The sequence below is a fragment of the Mesoplodon mirus genome (genome assembly GCF_964341445.2).
Source record: "Mesoplodon mirus genome assembly, chromosome: 11".
Taxonomy (NCBI): domain Eukaryota; kingdom Metazoa; phylum Chordata; class Mammalia; order Artiodactyla; family Ziphiidae; genus Mesoplodon; species Mesoplodon mirus.
The window spans coordinates 57,280,269-57,298,505 of NC_138987.1; the positions used below are offsets into that span (position 1 = coordinate 57,280,269).

Consider the following 18,237-nt stretch of genomic DNA (forward strand, 5'->3'; position numbering starts at 1 on the left):
GTATCAATGAAAGATTTTAATTCCGAGAAAAATAGCATAAGTCTGGCTTGCTGGGGAATATGGAAAGGAAGGGCTCAGATTAAGGGATGTGGCACGTTCATCAGGAGAGAGGTCTCCACAGTCTCCTGCCCCTCCTGGCCTGGCCTTTCACTGTGGTGTCCGGCCTCTGGGAAGAACTTCTATGGGGCACTATTTCCACTTGGGCTGTCACTAGGTGACCAGGTATGGGACAGAGGAGCATCCAGTGACCCCCAACTCTCCTCCTTCCCTTCGACCTGTGAAAAGAGTGAAGATGACTGGGCACATACTCCAGCATTGCCTGGTACAGCTCAACCTCGTTGGTCAGCCAGAAGCACCGGCTGTATGACAGAGGCCTGGCTAGAGACGTCACGAGCAGCTTCCTTCGTGTCCCCGGTCCCAGGCGTCGGTGATGTTAGCACTTGTACCTGTGTCCCAGAAGGAGCTCAGTTCTGCCCGTATCAGTCGATGCTTCTCACCGGTTTCAGATAACACTTTCACCTAATAAACTGTGTGTTAGCACTGAAGCCTGGATAAGCTCCTTGGGGTCTGGGAACCATTAGATGAAATACTCCTCCTTCTCCCTGCCCTTGGCCGAGTTGCTCTCCATCTGGAGGACGGCGCCGGGCTCGCCTTCTGCAGGTTCGTAGGTGACGTAGCTGCCTTTGTTCTTGTACAGGTAAAAGAAGATCAAGATCACGACTGAGAGCAGGGTGAGGAAGACCACTGTGATAACAACTTGGAAAGGAGAGGGAGAATGCAGAGAGGTTTCAGGATTGAGGACGTCTCAGTAACTCACAAGGCCCCCTGCATTAGACGATTCCCTCACTTGGTGAGGGTCCTCCTGCTGAAGTTATAACCAGCGTCCACTTCCAAATCTGTATTCCCCCAACAAGCCCGACTTCCTTGGTACGTGGTATCTGGAGTCTCTGTGCTTAGGGAACTAGGCTTTTGATTTCTGACCAAACTGAGCTCCCTCTCAACCAGTTCCTGATAATTATGAAAGAAACAGGAAGGAGGGAAACAGGAAATCGCTTATCCCAACAGGAAGGGTTTTTAAATTCATAGCCTCCTGTAGGGGTTTCTGATCCCTCCCATCCTCTTTCTCACCCCCTCAACAAACTGCACACATCCTTATCCCTACCCCCATACTCAACTGTAGTGCCCATATGCACTGCAGCTATTTGTGGCCACCTCCCAACCTGTCATTTACTGGCAGTACCTCTGACACGAAGCCTCTAAGAGTCTTTTATAACCTTATGTGTGTGTGTGTGTGTAATATAACTTGCGTGCCAAAACGAGCCCATTAATGGATTTGGTCTCTAATTTGTGGTGCTTTCCCATGTAGGGAAAATCCTGGTCTATCACATTGTCTCTGGAGCAACAGAGCCCCTGAGCTCAGAAGGTCCCTTGATTTGGCTCAGAGCCTGTTACCTGCAATGAGTGCTGTGCTGGCTTCAGCTTCTGGGGACAGGGCCTCAGTGGCCTGTAGGATTGGGGTGGCCATCAGTTCTTCTGGAAAATTTAGCAAAGTGGAAAAGGAAATGGGGTGAATTCTTTTATTCTAAAACACGTTTGTCCTTCAATTTCACTACCCCACCTTCTTCCCTATTCAGACTTTTATCATTTAATTCCTATAGGACATCTGTATAGAAAAACCTGGAGAATAGAGAAAACAAACCACCACCAAAGACGATAAACATTTTGATGGATTTCTCTCTAACACAGTGGTTAAAGTATGGGCTCTAGAGCTGACTGACGAGGTTCCAATCTGAGCTCTTTTACTAGCTGTGTGATCTTCAGAAAATTACCTAACCCCTCTGTGCATCAGCATCCTCATCTGGAAAACAGAGATAATAGTACCTACTTTATAGGATTGTTGGGACATGTATTAAGTAATTCAATAAGGGTAAGCTATCTATTATTAGGAATACATTTTTGCATAAATGAGATCAAATGATAAATGTATATACATGTATATATCAATATATTTATATTATATGCCACATGCATTTCTTCACTGTTTTACAAACTCTTTGTAAACATTATTTTTTAATAATGAAATAATGCTCGTTCCCTTATTAAAACCCTTTTCTATGCTTCCAGAGTAAGCCCTGCAATTTGAAAGGTTCTGAAATAAGGCCTCTCCTACCCTAAAATATATCCCATGTCTCCTTCTGCTATTGGTCTATCTGTCCTTCAGAGCCTGAAAGTCCCACTCCTAAAGTCACTACCCAGACTTCTAAATGTTTCCAAAAGAAGTCGGGAAGCCCTTCAGTTCTCTCCTAGTTAGCATTTTAGTGTAGGGGTTTGAAAAGGTTAGTTACTGCAGGACAGAGGTATCCTGGGGAAAACAGTCTGACTGACCCTAAAATAACCCACAGGAGGCATCTCAGTATTCATTCAATAAATACTAATAGCAGTTAATACTCATTAACACTCTACTCTCTGCCAGGTGTGTGCCAGGCACACTGCGGGCAAGCGAAACAGACATGGTCTACCTTCCCTGAGCTCAGCCTCCACCACAGCAAGTTCACAGTTAAGGACTGTTATACGTGTGGCAAAGGCAACATCTGGGAGCTTAGGAGGGCATGTGGCAGAGGGGCCTCCCCGGGAAGCAGGATTTGAGCTGGGGGCTGAAGCAGGGGTAGGAGTTTACAGGGTGAAAGGGGCGGGAGGCGGGGCACATTCTAGGCAGAGGGAAGAGCCTGGATCAAAGCTCCGAGATGAGAGCACCCAAAGGCCAGTGCGGCCGGAGCACAGGGCCTGAGCCTGATTCCTGTCTCTCGCCCGACATCTTCAGGATTCCATCCAGGACAAGGGAAATTCAGTCACTAGCGGTGGTCTGGTGAGCCTGGGAGCAGTGCCAAGAGGGGTCAGTGGTGTTGAAAGACCTTCTCACACAGGCCAGGGGAGGCTTGTTGAACCGTCCTGGTCTTGCCACAGGAAAAGTAGATGTGGGCTGCCTGGATCGCCACCCTGCTCCCAGGGCCAGGCCAAACCCTTCTCCACTCTTTTTTTTTCTTTTTTTTGCGGTACGCGGGCCTCTCACTGTTGTGGCCCCTCCCGCCCGCTGCGGAGCACAGGCTCCGGACGCACAGGCTCAGCGGCCATGGCTCACGGGCCCAGCCGCTCCGCGGCATGTGGGATCTTCCCGGACCAGGGCACGAACCCGTGTCCCCTGCATCGGCAGGCGGACTCCCAACCACTGCGCCACCAGGGAAGCCCTCCACTCTTTCTTTAGGAGCAGTGATACAGTAAGCTACTTTGTGGCTTCGGGCAAATGGTTACATCTCCTGATTCATCCATCCATTCTCATCTGTAACCAGTAGGAACTATATTAACCAACTCTGCAGGGCTATTGTAAAGGCTAAAGGAGAAAACGTGCAGGCAAGCATCATTAAAAGGGAAAGCCGCTCTAGGTTTGAATCCCACCCCAGCATAGTCCTAGGTAACCTTGAGGTTACCAAACCTCTCCGAGCCTCAGTTTCTCTCCCATGCATAAAACAGGAGTGTGGTAGGCAGCTTCTAAGATGAATCCCAATGATTCCCACCTCCTGGTGTTTACATCCTTGTGTAAGCCCCTCTCCCTGTGTGTCGGCTGAACCCAGTGACTAGGTTCTAACAAACAGAATACAGCCAAAGTGATGGGCTGTCACTTCTGAGATTATGCTGTGACTTCCATCAAAGACAAGCCCTGAAGTTTATCCACCTGATCACTGCTTCAGACTGCTGCCCCTCACCATGCACGCTTTCCTCCCCCAAATGTCCTGGGGCTGCACACCATCTTCCCACCATTGACCTAGAGTTCTATACAGCTGCTCTCACAGTTCTGTCTTTCTTAAACATTTGAGAACTTAAGATACACAAAGCATCGAGAAGAATAATGTATGTACAGAAGCTTCAATATAAAGATGAGTAAGATTCAGCTCAATTGATCAACAAGAATTTAGTTTGGGGCTTCCCTGGTGGCGCAGTGGTTGAGAGTCCGCCTGCCGATGCAGGGGACACGGGTTCGTGCCCCGGTCCAGGAAGATCCCACATGCCGCGGAGCGGCTGGGCCCGTGAGCCATGGCCGCTGAGCCTGCACGTCCGGAGCCTGTGCTCTGCAGCGGGAGAGGCCACAGCAGTGAGAGGCCCGCGTACCGCAAAAAAAAAAAAAAAAAAAGAATTTAGTTTGCACCTACCACGTGCCAGAGGCACTGTCGTAGATGCTGGGCAAGCAGCAGTGATGAGGCTCACCAAGGACCCAACCATGGAGCTGAATTTTAGTGAGGCTTCAGAGAACAGATATGTATGAGTCCTCAGAAAGAGAATCCAGGAGGGTAGATGATTCCTAGTTGGGAAATTCTGCAAATAATCCCAATTATAACAGCTGCCATTGGCTAAGTCCCTGCTTTGTGCTGGGCATTTCGTATACATAATTATGAATCCTTAGAATACCAACCACTTCACAGCAGGTGTTTTTACTTGCCAATGTGGACCCTGAGGCCCGGGAAGAGTTAAGTGACATCCCTCGTATTACACATGAAGGAACAGTGGATGGAGCCAAGATCTGAATCCAGGACTAGTCCCTCCAAAGCCCAAGGTATTTATACTAAGCCTTCCTACCACTGTCCTTTTCTTTTTTTTCCAATAGGGAAAAAGAGGAAGAGGTAACAAAAGATAACTATGAGGCAGCACGAGCTTTCCAAAAGTGCAGGGTTTTAAAAGATATGGACAGTTGCGGAAGAAAAACCAGAGGACCACAATCAAATACAGACCGTTGCATTACAAAGAGGGCTCCTTTAATGTGAACTTGCTCACAGGCGACTGGTGAGCAGGGAATGATATCAGAATGATATCAGTCACAATGGTTCATATGCAACCTCAAGCTTTCTACAACTGCAGAGTACATTTCATCAATAAAGACCTTAAGAAACATAAAATGCACTAGAAGTACCTTCCTTGGACGCAGTTATCAGTTGGTTTCCACTTATACTAAGCCATCTGGTGATGCAGTAAGTACAAATGAAGGAGGTACAAAAAAAATAATTATATACAAAAACATTAGAAGAAGGCAGAGTCATGTAAGAAATTTACCTCTATATGAAATCTACCTCTATGAGAAAACACTAGAAGAAGGCAGATCCTACATCAGATTTTTATTTTTGATAAAAATAATCTCTGTTGAAAGTTAAGTCTCTCTGGAACCAACTTCTAAAAGGAGGAAGCACACTCCCCAGAGCACAGGGGGGCTAGGACAGACAGGGATTCAAGGTTCAATGTTGGTGGAGATGTAACTGCCAATATTTTAATTCAGACTGTTGTATTTCTAGGGTTCTCGTTACAAAGTTTCATAAGTTTTGAGTGTTCTGTCCCAATTCTGTCTTTCCTGTAAGCCCATTTCCAGTAATGGGATTTCAGAATGTGAATCTTTTCAAAAATGCACATAAAGGTTAAAAGCAGAAACTTAAAAGAATAGTGTCAGGAAGCACTATACAGCTCAAGTTGGCAAACACATAGGAAGGGCAATTTAAAAAGTGTTATATTTGGGGCTTCCCTGGTGGCACAGTGGTTGAGAGTCCGCCTGCTGATGCAGGGGACACGGGTTCGTGCCCCGGTCCAGGAGGATTCCACGTGCCGCGGAGCAACTAGGCCCGTGAGCCACGGCCGCTGAGCCTGCGCATCCGGAGCCTGTGCTCTGCAACAGAAGAGGCCGCAATAGTGAGAGGCCGGTGTAAAGTAAAAAAAAAAAAAAAAATGTTATATTTGGAGCAAAAACAAGGAAATGGGCCAGGCTTGCTATCTGGGCCTGAAGCTAAGAGGTTGGAGGTAATAGAGAAACTAGAACTCTCCCAGCCTGTTTTGCCTCTGTCTCCTATCAAAGAGAATGATTTCCGTACTAAAGGAGAGCAGGAGCCTTGGTGACGTGGGGAAGTGAGCTCAAGAGAAGGGACACAACCCAGAAAGCACCAAGCTAATCTAAAAGGGATCCAGGTAAGTGACAGCCAAGGGCACCGAAAGAACATGTAAATGGGATCACTATTGATGATACAGGAACTTCTGAGAAAGACAGAGGGGCCAGGAGCCTGAAGGGCCACAGAAAGAGATGGATTCTGTAAACAACTGGTGAAACTGATATAGTTCCTCAGCAAAATTCTAGAACAAGTTATAAGGAACTGCTTTGGGGGTCCTGAACTTGAAACCACAAGCATTAAGAGTTAATGTGAGGGGCTTTCCCTGGTGGCGCAGTGGTTGAGAGTCCGCCTGTCGATGCAGGGGATACAGGTTCATGCCCCGGTCTGGGAAGATCCCACATGCCGTGGGGCGGCTAGGCCCGTGAGCCATGGCCACTGAGCCTGCGCGTCCGGAGCCTGTGCTCCACAACGGGAGAGGCCACAACAGTGAGAGGCCTGCGTACCGCAAAAAAAAAAAAAAAAAAAGAGTTAATGTGAGACCGCTAGGAGCAAGCTGGGTCAGACAAGTCACACAGCCTTTTTAGACTGAGGTTCCAGGTTCATAGACAGAGAAATTAAAAGGCTAATTCAGCAAGTATTTACAGAGTGTGTACTCTGTGCCAGGGTCCATTCAAGGTCCTGGGCATAGATTAGTGAACACAACAAGCAAAAACTCATGCCTTCACAGTTCCTTAGAAAACTAAACAGAATTATCATATGATCCAGCAATTTTACTTCTGAGTATCTATCCAAAAGAAATGAAAGCAGGAACTCAAACAGATATTTGTACACCAATATTCACAGCAGCATTATTCACAATAACTAAAAAGTGAAACAACTCAAATGTCCATCAACAGATGAACAGATAGACAAAATATGGTATATATATATACACACACAATGGAATATTATTCAGCCTTAAAAAGGAAGGACGTTCTGACACATGCTACTATGTGGATGAACTTTGAAGACATCATGCTAACTGAAATAAGCCAGTCACAAAAGGACAAATATCGTATGATTCCACTTGTCTGAGGTACCTAGAATAGTCAAATTCATAGAGACAGACAGTGGTTATCAAGAGCTGGGAAGAGGGGAGAATGAGGAGTTATTGTTTAATGGCTACCGAGTTTCAGTTTGGGATGATGAGAAAGTTCTAGAGAGGGATGATGGTGATGGTTGCAAAACAATGTGAATGTACATAATGCCACTGGACTGTATCCTTTAAAATGGTAGATTTTAGGATTGGTTCAAGATGGTGGAGTAGAAGGATGTGCGCTCACTCCCTCTTGAGAGAGCACTGGAATCACAACTAACTGCGGAACAATCATCAACAGGAAGACACTGGAACTCACCAAAAAAGGCACCCCACATCCAAAGACAAAGGAGAAGCCGCAATGAGATGGTAGGAGGGGCACAATCACAATAAAATCAAATCCCATAACTGCTGGGTGGGTGACTCACAAACTGGAGAACACTTATACTACAGAAGTCCACCCAATGGAGTGAAGGTTCTGAGCCCCATGTCAGGCTTCCTAACCTGGGGGGTCTGGCAACGGGAGGAGGAATTCCCAGAGAATCAGACTTTGAAGGCCAGCAGGATTTGACTGCAGGACTTTGACAGGACTGGGGGAAACAGAGACTCCATTCCTGGAGGGCACACACAAAGTAGTGTGCGCACCAGCACCCAGGGGAAGGAGCAGTGACCCCAAAGGAGACTGAACCAGACTTGCCTGCTAGTGTTGGAGGGTGTCCTGCAGAGCTGGGCGGTGGCTGTGGCTCACCATGGGGACAAGGACACTGGCAGTAGAAGTTCTGGGAAGTACTCCTTGGCATGAGCCACCCCGGAGTCTGCCATTAACCCCACCAAAGAGCCTGCAGCCTCCAGTTGCCTCAGGCCGAACAACCAACAGGGAGGGAACCCAGCCCCACCCATCAGCAGACAAGCAGATTAAAGCTTTACTGAGCTCTGCCCATCAGAGCAACACCCAGGTCTACCCACCACCAGTATCTTCCATCAGGAAGCTTGCACAAGCCTCTTAGATAGCTTCATCCACCAGAGGGCAGACAGCAGAAGCAAGAAGAACTACAATCCTGCAGCTTGTAGAACAAAAACCCATTCACAGAAAGACAGACAAAATGAAAAGGCATAGGACTATGCACCAGATGAAGGAACAAGATAAAACCCCAGAAAAACAACTGAATGAAGTGGAGATAGGCAACCTTCCAGATAAAGAATTCAGAATAATGATAGTGAAGATGATCCATGATCCAGGACCTTGGAAAAAGAATGGAGGCAAAGATCGAGAAGATGCAAGAAATGTTTAACAAAGACCTAGAAGAATTAAAGAACAAACAAACAAAGATGAACAATACAATAACTGAAATGAAAAATACACTAGAGGAATCAATAGCAGAATAACTGAGGGAGAAGAACGGATAAGTGACGTGGAAGACAGAATGGTGGAATTCACTGCCGTGGAACAGATTAGAGAAAAAAGAATGAAAAGAAATGAAGACAGCCTAAGAGACCTCTGGGACAGTATCAAACGCACCAACATTCACATTATAGGGGTCCCAGAAGGAGAAGATGGAGAGAAAGGACCCGAGAAAATATTTGAAGAGATTACAGTCGAAAACTTCCCTAACATGGGAAAGGAAATAGCCACCCAAGTCCAGGAAGCACAGAGAGTCCCAGGCAGGATAAACCCAAGGAGAAACACGCCAAGAAACATTTTTTTTTTGGGGGGGGTACGCGGGCCTCTCACTGTTGTGGCCTCTCCTGTTGCGGAGCACAGGCTCCGGAAGCGCAGGCTCAGCGGCCATGGCTCACAGGCCCAGCCGGACTCTCAACCACTGTGTCACCAGGGAAGCCCCCCAAGAAACATATTAATCAAATTGACAAGAATTAAAGACAAAGAAAAATTATTAAAAGCAACAAGGGAAAAACGACAAATAACATACAAGGGAACTCCCGTAAGGTTAACAGCTGACTTCTCAGCAGAAACTCTACAAGCCAGAAGGGTGTGGCACGATATATTTAAAGTGATGAAAGGGAAGAAGCTACAACCAAGATTATTCTACCCGGCAAGGATCTCATTCTGATTTTTTTTTTTTTTTTTTTGCGGTATGCGGGCCTTTCACTGTTGTGGCCTCCCCTGTTGTGGAGCACAGGCTCCGGACGCGCAGGCCCAGCGGCCATGGCTCACGGGCCCAGCTGCTCCGCGGCATATGGGATCCTCCCAGACCGGGGCACGAACCCATATCCCCTGCATCGGCAGGCGGACTCTCAACCACTGCGCCACCAGGGAGGCCCTCTCATTCTGATTTGAAATAGAAATCAAAAGCTTTACAGACAAACAAAAGCTAAGAGAAATCAGCACCACTAAACCAGCTCTACAACAATGCTAAAGAAACTTCTCTAAGTGGGAAACACAAGAGAAGAAAAGGATCTACAGAAACAAAACCATAACAATTAAGAAAATGGTAATAGGAACATACATATCGATAATTACCTTAAACGTAAATGGATTAAATGCTCCAACCAAAAGACACAGGCTCACTGAACGGATACAAAAACAAGACCCATATATATGCTGTCTACAAGAGACCCAATTCAGACATAGGGACACATACAGACTGAAAGTGAGGGGATGGAAAAAGATATTCCATGCAAATGGAAATCAAAAGAAAGCTGGAGTAGCAATACTCATATCAGATAAAATGACTTTAAAATAAAGACTGTTACAAGAGACAAGGAAGGACACTACATAATGATCAAGGGATCAATCCAAGAAGAAGATACAACAATTATAAATATATATGCACCCAACATAGGAGCACCTCAATACATAAGGCAACTGCTAACAGCTATAAAAGAGAAAATCGACAGTAACACAATAATAGTGGGGGACTTTAACACCCCAGTTACACCAATGGACAGATCATCCAGACAGAAAATTAACAAGGAAATATAAGCTTTAAATGACACAATAGACCAGAAAGATTTAATTGACATTTACAGGAGATTCCATCCTAAAACAGCAGATTACACTTTCTTCTCAAGTGCACATGGAACATTCTCCAGGATAGATCACATCTTGGGTTGCAAATCAAGCCTCAGTAAATTTAAGAAAATTGAAATCATATCAAGCAGCTTTTCCGACCACAACGCTATGAGATTAGAAATAAATTACAGGGAAAAAAACGTAAAAAAGACAAACACATGGAGGCTAAACAATACATTACTAAATAACCAAGAGATCACTGAAGAAATCAGAGGAAATCAAAAAATACCTAGAGACAAATGACAATGAAAACACAACGATCCAAAACCTATGGGATGCAGCAAAAGCAGTTCTAAGAGGGAAGTTTATAGCAATACAATCCTACCTCAAGAAACACGAAAAAACTCAAATAAACAGTCTAACTTTACACCCAAAGGAACTGGAGAAAGAAGAACAAACAAAACCCAAAGTTAGTAGAAGGAAACAAATCATAAAGATCAGAGCAGAAATAAATGAAATAGAAACAAAGAAAACAATAGCATAGATCAATAAAACTAAAAGGTGGTTCTTTGAGAAGATTAACAAAATTGATAACCTTTAGCCAGACTCATCAAGAAAAAGAGGGAGAGACTCATATCAATAAAATTAGAAATGAAAAAGGAGAAGTTACAATGGACACCGCAGAAATACAAAGCATCCTAAGAAACTACTACAGGCAACTCTATGCACATAAAATGGACAATCTGGAAGAAACAGACAAATTCTTAGAAAGGTATAACCTTCCAAGACTGAAACAGGAAGAAACAGAAAATATGAACAGACCAATCACAAGTAATGAAATTGAAACTGTGATTAAAAATCTTCGAACAAACAAAAGTCCAGGACCAGATGGCTTCACAGGTGAATTCTATCAAACATTTAGAGAAGAGGTAACACCCTTCCTTCCCAAACTCTTCCAAAAAATTGCAGCAGAAGGAACACTCCCAAACTCATTCTACGAGGCCACCATCACCCTGATACCAAAACCAGACAAAGATACTACAAAAAAACAAAATTACAGACCAATATCACTGATGAATATAGATGCAAAAATCCTCAACAAAATACTAGCAAACAGAATCCACCAACACATTAAAAGGATCATACACCACGATCAAGTCGGATTTATCCCAGGAATGCAAAGATTCTTCAATATATGGAAATCAATCAATGTGATACACCATATTAACAAATTGAAGAATAAAAACCATATAATCATCTCAATAGATGCAGAAAAAGCTTTTGACAAAATTCAACACCGATTTATGATAAAAACTCTCCAGAGGGCTTCCCTAGTGGCGCAGTGGTTGAGAATCCGTCTGCCGAAGCAGGGGACATGGGTTTGTGCACCGGTCCGGGAAGATCCCACATGCTGTGGAGTGGCTAGGCCTGTGAGCCATGGCCGTTGAGCCTGCGCATCCAGGGCCTGTGCTCCGCGACCGGAGAGGCCACAACAGTGAGAGGCCCACGTACCGCAAAAAAAAAAACAAAAAACCCCCCCAAAAAACCCACAACTCTCCAGAAGTGGGCATAGAGGGAACCTACCTCAACATAATAAAGGCCATATATGACAAACCCACAGCAAACATCATTCTCAATGGTGAAAAACTGAAAGCATTTCCTCTAAGTTCAGGAACAAGACAAGGATGTCCACTCTCACCACTATTATTCAACATAGTTTTGGAAGTTCAAGCCACGGCAATCAGAGAAGAAAAAGAAATAAAAGGAATACAAATTGGAAAAGAAGTAAAGCTGTCACTGTTTGCAGATGACATGATACTATACATAGATAATCCTAAAGATGCCACCAGAAAACTACTAGAGCTAATCAATCAATTTGGTACAGCTGCAGGATACAAAATTAACGCACAGAAATCTCTTGCATTCCTATACACTAACAATGAAAGATCAGAAAGAGAAATTAAGGAAAAAATCCCATTCACCACTGCAACCAAAAGAATAAAATACCTAGGAATAAACCTACCTAAGGAGGTAAAAGACCTGTACTCAGAAAACTATAAGACACTGATGAAAGAAATCAAAGATGACACAAACAGATGGAGAGATACACCATGTTCTTGGATTGGAAGAATCAATATTGTGAAAATGACTATACTACCCGAAGCAATCTACAGATTCAGTGCAATCCCTATCAAATTACCAATGGCATTTTTTACAGAACTAGAACAAAAAATCTTAAAATTTGTGCGGAGACACAAAGGACTCCGAATAGCCAAAGCAATCTCGGGGGAAAAAAAACAGAGCTGGAGGAATCAGACTCCCTGACTTCACACTATACTACAAAGCTACAGTAATCAAGACAATCAAGGCATAAAAACAGAAATATAGATCTTTGGAACAGGATAGAAAGCCCAGAGATAGACCCACACACCTATGGTCAACTAATCTATGACAAAGGAGGCAAGGATATACATTGGAGAAAAGAGAGTCTCTTCAATAAGTGGTGCTGGGAAAACTGGACAGCTACATGTAAAAGAATGAAATTAGAACACTCCCTAACACCATACACAAAAATAAACTCAAAATGGATTAAAGATCTAAATGTAAGACTGGACACCATAAAACTCAGAAGAAAATATAGGAAGAACACTCTTTGACATAAATCACAGCAAGATCTTTTTTGACTCACCTCCTAGAGTAATGGAAATAAAAACAAAAATAAACAAATGGGACCTGATGAAATTTAAAAGCTTTTGCACAGCAAAGGAAACTATAAACAGGCGAAAAGACAATGCTCAGAGTGGGAGAAAATATTTGCAAACTAATCAGTGGACAAAGGATTAACCTCCAAAATATACAAAAGCTCATGCAGCTCAATATTAAAAAAAAGAACCCAATCAAAAAATGGGCAGAAGACCTAAATAGACACTTCTCCAAAGAAGACATACAGATGGCCAAGGGGCACATGAAAAGCTGCTCAACATCACCAATTATCAGAGAAATGCAAATCAAAACTACAATGAGGTATCATCTCACACTGGTTAGAATGGGCATCATCAGAAAATGTACAAACAACAAATGCTGGAGACGGTGTGGAGAAAAGGGAACCCTCTTGCACTGCTGGTGGGAATGTAAATTGGTACAGCCACTATGGAGAACGGTATGGAGGTTCCTTAAAAAACTACAAATAGAACTACCATATGACCCAGCAATCCCACTACTGGGCATATACCCAGAGAAAACCGTAATTCAAAAAGACACATGCACTGCAATGTTCATTGCAGCACTGTTTACAATAGCCAGGTCATGGAAGCAACCTAAATGCCCAATGACAGACAAATGGATAAAGAAGATGTGGTACCTATATACAATGGAATATTAGCCATAAAAAGGAATGAAATTGGGTCATTTGTAGAGATGTGGATGGACTTAGAGACTGTCATACAGAGTGAAGTAAGTCAGAAAGAGAAAATCAAATATCACAAATTAATGCATATATGTGGAACCTAGAAAAATGGTACAGATGAACAGGTTTGCAGGGCAGAAACTGAGACACAGATGTAGAGAACAAACGTATGGACACCAAGGGGGGAAAGCAGGGGGGCGGGGATATGGTGGTGTGATGAATTGGGAGATTGGGATTGACATGTATACACTGATATGTATAAAATAGATAACTAATAAGAACTTGCTGTATAAAAAATAAAAATCGAAAAAAAATAAAATGCAATAAAAAAGGTAAATTTTATGTTATGTATAATTTTACCACAACTTAAAGAAAAAACATTTTGTCATACAATTTACATCATGAGGGGGGAAGATGGACAATGAACAGGTTAAAGAAGTAAAAGATATTAGACGTTGGTTAGTGTCATACAGAAAAGAAAATCGGGAAGGGGGATAAGGAGTTGGGATGTGGATAGGGGTGCTCAGAGAGTGTCCCTGACGAGGTGACTTGAGTAAAATAAACACCTATAGAAGGAGAGGGAGGCAGCCATGAGGAGACGTGGGAGAGGAACATTCCAGGCAGAGGTAACAGCAAGTTCAAGGTAGGGCCATCAAATAATATTGGAAAGCACCTGGGGCCGTCAGAGGCTCAGCATGTTAAAGGTGCATCATGGAGGTCACTTGGAAGGAGCAAGGGGGAGCGGACGAGCAGGTGAAGTAGAGGGGGCTGTATAAGAGGGGCGTTGAAGGTCATGGAAGGCCTTTGGCTTTTTCAGTGAGTGAGATGCAACCCTTTTAGAGGTTTTTGAGCAGAGACTGGATTTACATTTCAAAGGGGTGCTTCTCAAACTCTGCAGTGCGTAAGAATCTCCTAGGGAGCTTGTTAAAATGCAGACTATAGGGGCTTCCCTGGTGGTACAGTGGTTAAGAATCTGCCTGCCAATGCAGGGGACACAGGTTTGAGCCCTGGCCCCGGAAGATCCCACATGCCGCAGAGCAACTAAGCCCATGTGCCACAACTACTGAGCCTGCGCTCTAGAGCCCACAAGCCACAACTGCTGAGCCCGTGTGCCACAACTACTGAAGCCCACACGCCTAGAGCCCGTGCTCTATAATAAGAGAAGCCACCGCAATGAGAAGCCTGCGCACCTCAACAAAGAGTAGCCCCCACTCACTGCAACTAGAGAAAGCCTGCACGCAGCAACGAAGACCCAATGCAGCCAAAAATAAAAAATAAAAATAAAAATAAAATAAAATAATGAAAAAAAATACAGACTATGGTTCATTAAGTCTAGAGTGGGGCCTGAAAGTCCAAAGACTGCCCTTTTGAAACACGGAGACCACCATGTTGTAAGGAAGACCAGTCTGGCTCACTGGAGGATAAGAGGCCACATGGAGGAAAACTGAGGCATCCCCAGCTCAGCCGACAGCCAGTACCAACTGGTAGACATGTGATGTCATTTTGGACCTTCTAGCCCAGTGAACCTTCCAGCAGATTGCAGCTGCATGAGTGAGCACTGGTGAAAACAGCAGAGGAGTGCCCAGCCAACTCCCAGAATGGTAAGAAATAATAAATTGCTGCTGTTTTAATTCACTAAGTGTTGAAGTGGTTTGTTACACAGCAATAGGTAATTGAAACAGAAACTGAGTTTTAAGGGATCTCTTTGTGTGTGGACAACGGGCTGTGGGAAGGTGGGGACAGGAGGAGAAGCAGATTTTACCCAGCACGTGGGCACAGCTGAATCCACCCAAGGAGGGGAGTCTTTTTCTAGTTTGCACAAAGGCACTGGCTGGGTCTAGCAGCAGTCCGGTGAGAAAGCGGTGGGATTCTGGAGACTTCTCGGGTGGTCCAGTGGTTGAGAATCCACCTTCCAATGCAGGGGATGTGGGTTCGATCCCTGGTCGGGGAACTAAGATCCCACATGCTGCAGGGCAATTACTGAGCCTGCGCGCTGCAATGAAAGATCCCACATGCGTCGACGAAGATCCCACGTGCTGCGACGAAGATCCCGCGTGCCGCAACTGAGACCCGATGCAGCCAAATAAATGAATAAATTAAAAAAAAAATTTTTTTTAAAGAAAGTGGTGGGATTCTGGATATATTCTAAAGTTAAGGCTGAGGATGTGGGGTGAAGTCACGGATAACACCAAGGTTTGGGGCCTGGGTAACTGGAGGGAGAGAAGGCCTGCTGTTACCTGAGATGCGAAGCCTGCAGGTGGAACAGGTTTAGAGGGGAAGATCCAGAGTTCAATTTTGGACATGATTGCAGACATCAAGACTGGAATCTGGGGGAATTCACTGGTGATCCAGTGGTTAGGACTGCGCTTTCACTGCTGAGGGTGTGGGTTCAATCCCTGGTCAGGGAACTAGGATCCCATGAGATGTGTGGTATGAAAAAAAAAAAAAAAGACTGGAATTTGGGGAAGAGGTCTGGATTGGAGATTTTAAAAGTCAGCATCTTTACAACCATGAGACTGAATGAGATCACCAAGGGAGTAAGTACAGATAAAGAGGACCAAGGACCGAGCCCAGGGAGGAAAAAGCAAAGGAAGCTGAGGAGTAGCAGCCAAAGAGACCAAGTACAAGGACCACCAGGTTTTCCCACAGAGGTCATGAGTGACCTTGACAAGAAAAGCTTGGTGAAGTGCTGAGTATAAACCCCTGGTTTACAGTGGGTTCAAGAAAAAAAGAAAGCAACCTAAGTGTCAATTGACAGATGAATAGATAAAGATGTGGTGTATATACACACACACACACACACACACACTGAAATATTACCCAGCCATAAAAAAGAATGAAATAATGCCACTTGCAGCAACATGGATGGACCTAGAGATTATCATACTAAGTGAAGTAAGCCAGACAAAGACAAATATGATACGATATCGCTTATATGTGGAATCTAGAAAAACAAAGAAACAAATGAACTTATTTATAAAACAAATAGACAGACAGACATAGAAAACAAATTTATGGTTACCAAAGGGAAAAGGGGGGTAAATTAGGAGCTTGGGATTAACAAATACACACTACTATCTATAAAACAGATAACCAACAAGGACCTACCATATAGCACAAGACACTAAACTCAGTATTTTGTAATAACGTATAAGGGAAAAGAACCTGAAAAAGAATAGATACATACGTATATGTATAACTGAATCATTTTGCTGTACACCTGAAACTAACACAACATGTAAATCAATTATACTTCAATAAAAAAAGAAAAGAAAGAAAAAAAAGGGAAGGAGAGGCACTGAAGGCAGAATATAAACTCTTTTTTTTTTCTGTAAAGTTGAGCAGGGAAATAGGGCTATAGCTGGAGGGGGAAGAGAGTTCAAGTTTTTTGTTTATTTTTGCTTTTCTTAGATGGGATAAGTGACAGCCTGTTTATGTACGGACAGGAATGACTCAGATGAGAGGGAACAATTGACGGCTGGAGCCATGTCCTTGAAGGGATGGGACCCAGTGCACGGATGAAGGGATTGACTGCAGACAGCAGAGATCGTTCGTGACTAATGTGCACATGGGCACGGAGGTGGGCAGTAGGTACATGGGGGCAGTGGGAGCCTTTGGCAGTTCTCTTCTGAGAACTTTAATTTGCTCCAGAAAATAGACGTGTCATCAACTGAGAGTAAGCATGGGGAGGGGGTTAGATGAGTGGAAGGTGCTGCCTGAATAGCCAACGTCTCATCCCAGAACCGTGATAGAGTGTTTCCAACATCCCTGTGGATGGCTTTATCACACAGCCTGGCTTTATTAAGGACTAAGTTGGGTAGGGACTTCCCCGGTGGTCCAGTGGTTAAGATTCCACCTTCCAATGCAGGGGGCGCGGGTTCTATCCCTGGTCGGGGAACTAAATAAGAACCTGCATGCTGTGCAGCACGGCCAAAAATTAAAAAAAAAAAAAAAAAAAAGGACTAAGTCGGGGGGAGTAACTGGCCATCAGGGAATGGAATGATGCCAGTCTAAACAGAGCTTCTTCTTCCACTGGGATTTGACCTTAATTCTTTTTTTTTTTTTGCGGTACACGGGCCTCTCACTGCTGTGGCCTCTCCCGTTGCGGAGCACAGGCTCCAGACGCGCAGGCTCAGCGGCCATGGCTCACAGGCCCAGCCGCTCCACGGCATGTGGGATCCTCCCGGACCGGGGCACGAACACGCGTCCCCTGCATTGGCAGGCGGACTCTCAACCACTGCGCCACCAGGGAAGCCCCTGACCTTAATTCTTTTTGAATTGATATTATGATGTCAGACCATGCCAGGGCCAAATCAAGGCCTTTGTGTAATTCAAAATAAAAATACGGACGCAGTGGTTAATAATCCATCTGCCAATGCAGGGGAGACGGGTTCGAGCCCTGGTCTGGGAAGATCCCACATGCCACGGAGCAACTAAGCCCGTGGGCCACAACTACTGAGCCTGTGCTCTGGGGCCCGTGAGCCACAACTACTGGGCCCATGTGCCACAACTACCGAAGCTTGCGCGCCTAGAGCCCATGATCCGCAGTGGGAGAAGCCACTGCAATGAGAAGCCTTCGCACCACAATGAAGAGTAGCCGCCGCCCGTCTCAACTAGAGAAAGCCGCACGCAGCAACGAAAACCCAACACAGCCATAAATAAATAAATAATTAAATACATAAATAAATAAATAAATAAATAAATTTTAAAATACATAAATAAAAATAAAAATACTAAATCACAAGACAGATAAAAGAAAGTCCAATAATACATTTTCCCTTTATGGTAACAACTCTTGGCTTTTTTGCTTGTTTTTAAAATACAGTGAGGGAATTCCCTGGCTGTCCAGTCATTAGGACTCTGCGCT

The 18,237-nt window shown here is 44.4% G+C and overlaps 1 protein-coding gene across 5 annotated transcripts in view; it reads right to left on the reverse strand.

Annotated features, from left to right (window-relative positions):
- Position 1: 1 nt before the first annotated feature.
- The window catches only part of SMAGP (small cell adhesion glycoprotein), a 34,928-nt gene continuing 16,692 nt past the window's right edge, over positions 2–18,237 (reverse strand). For all 5 annotated transcript variants that reach the window (XM_082635216.1, XM_082635214.1, XM_082635215.1 and 2 more), the window contains 2 exons: positions 1,453–1,533; positions 2–756 (listed from right to left, as the gene is read on the reverse strand). In XM_082635216.1, the coding sequence (XP_082491342.1) occupies positions 578–756; positions 1,453–1,533 (260 nt within the window). In that variant the 3' untranslated portion in view covers positions 2–577. The remainder of the gene's footprint in view (positions 757–1,452; positions 1,534–18,237) is intronic.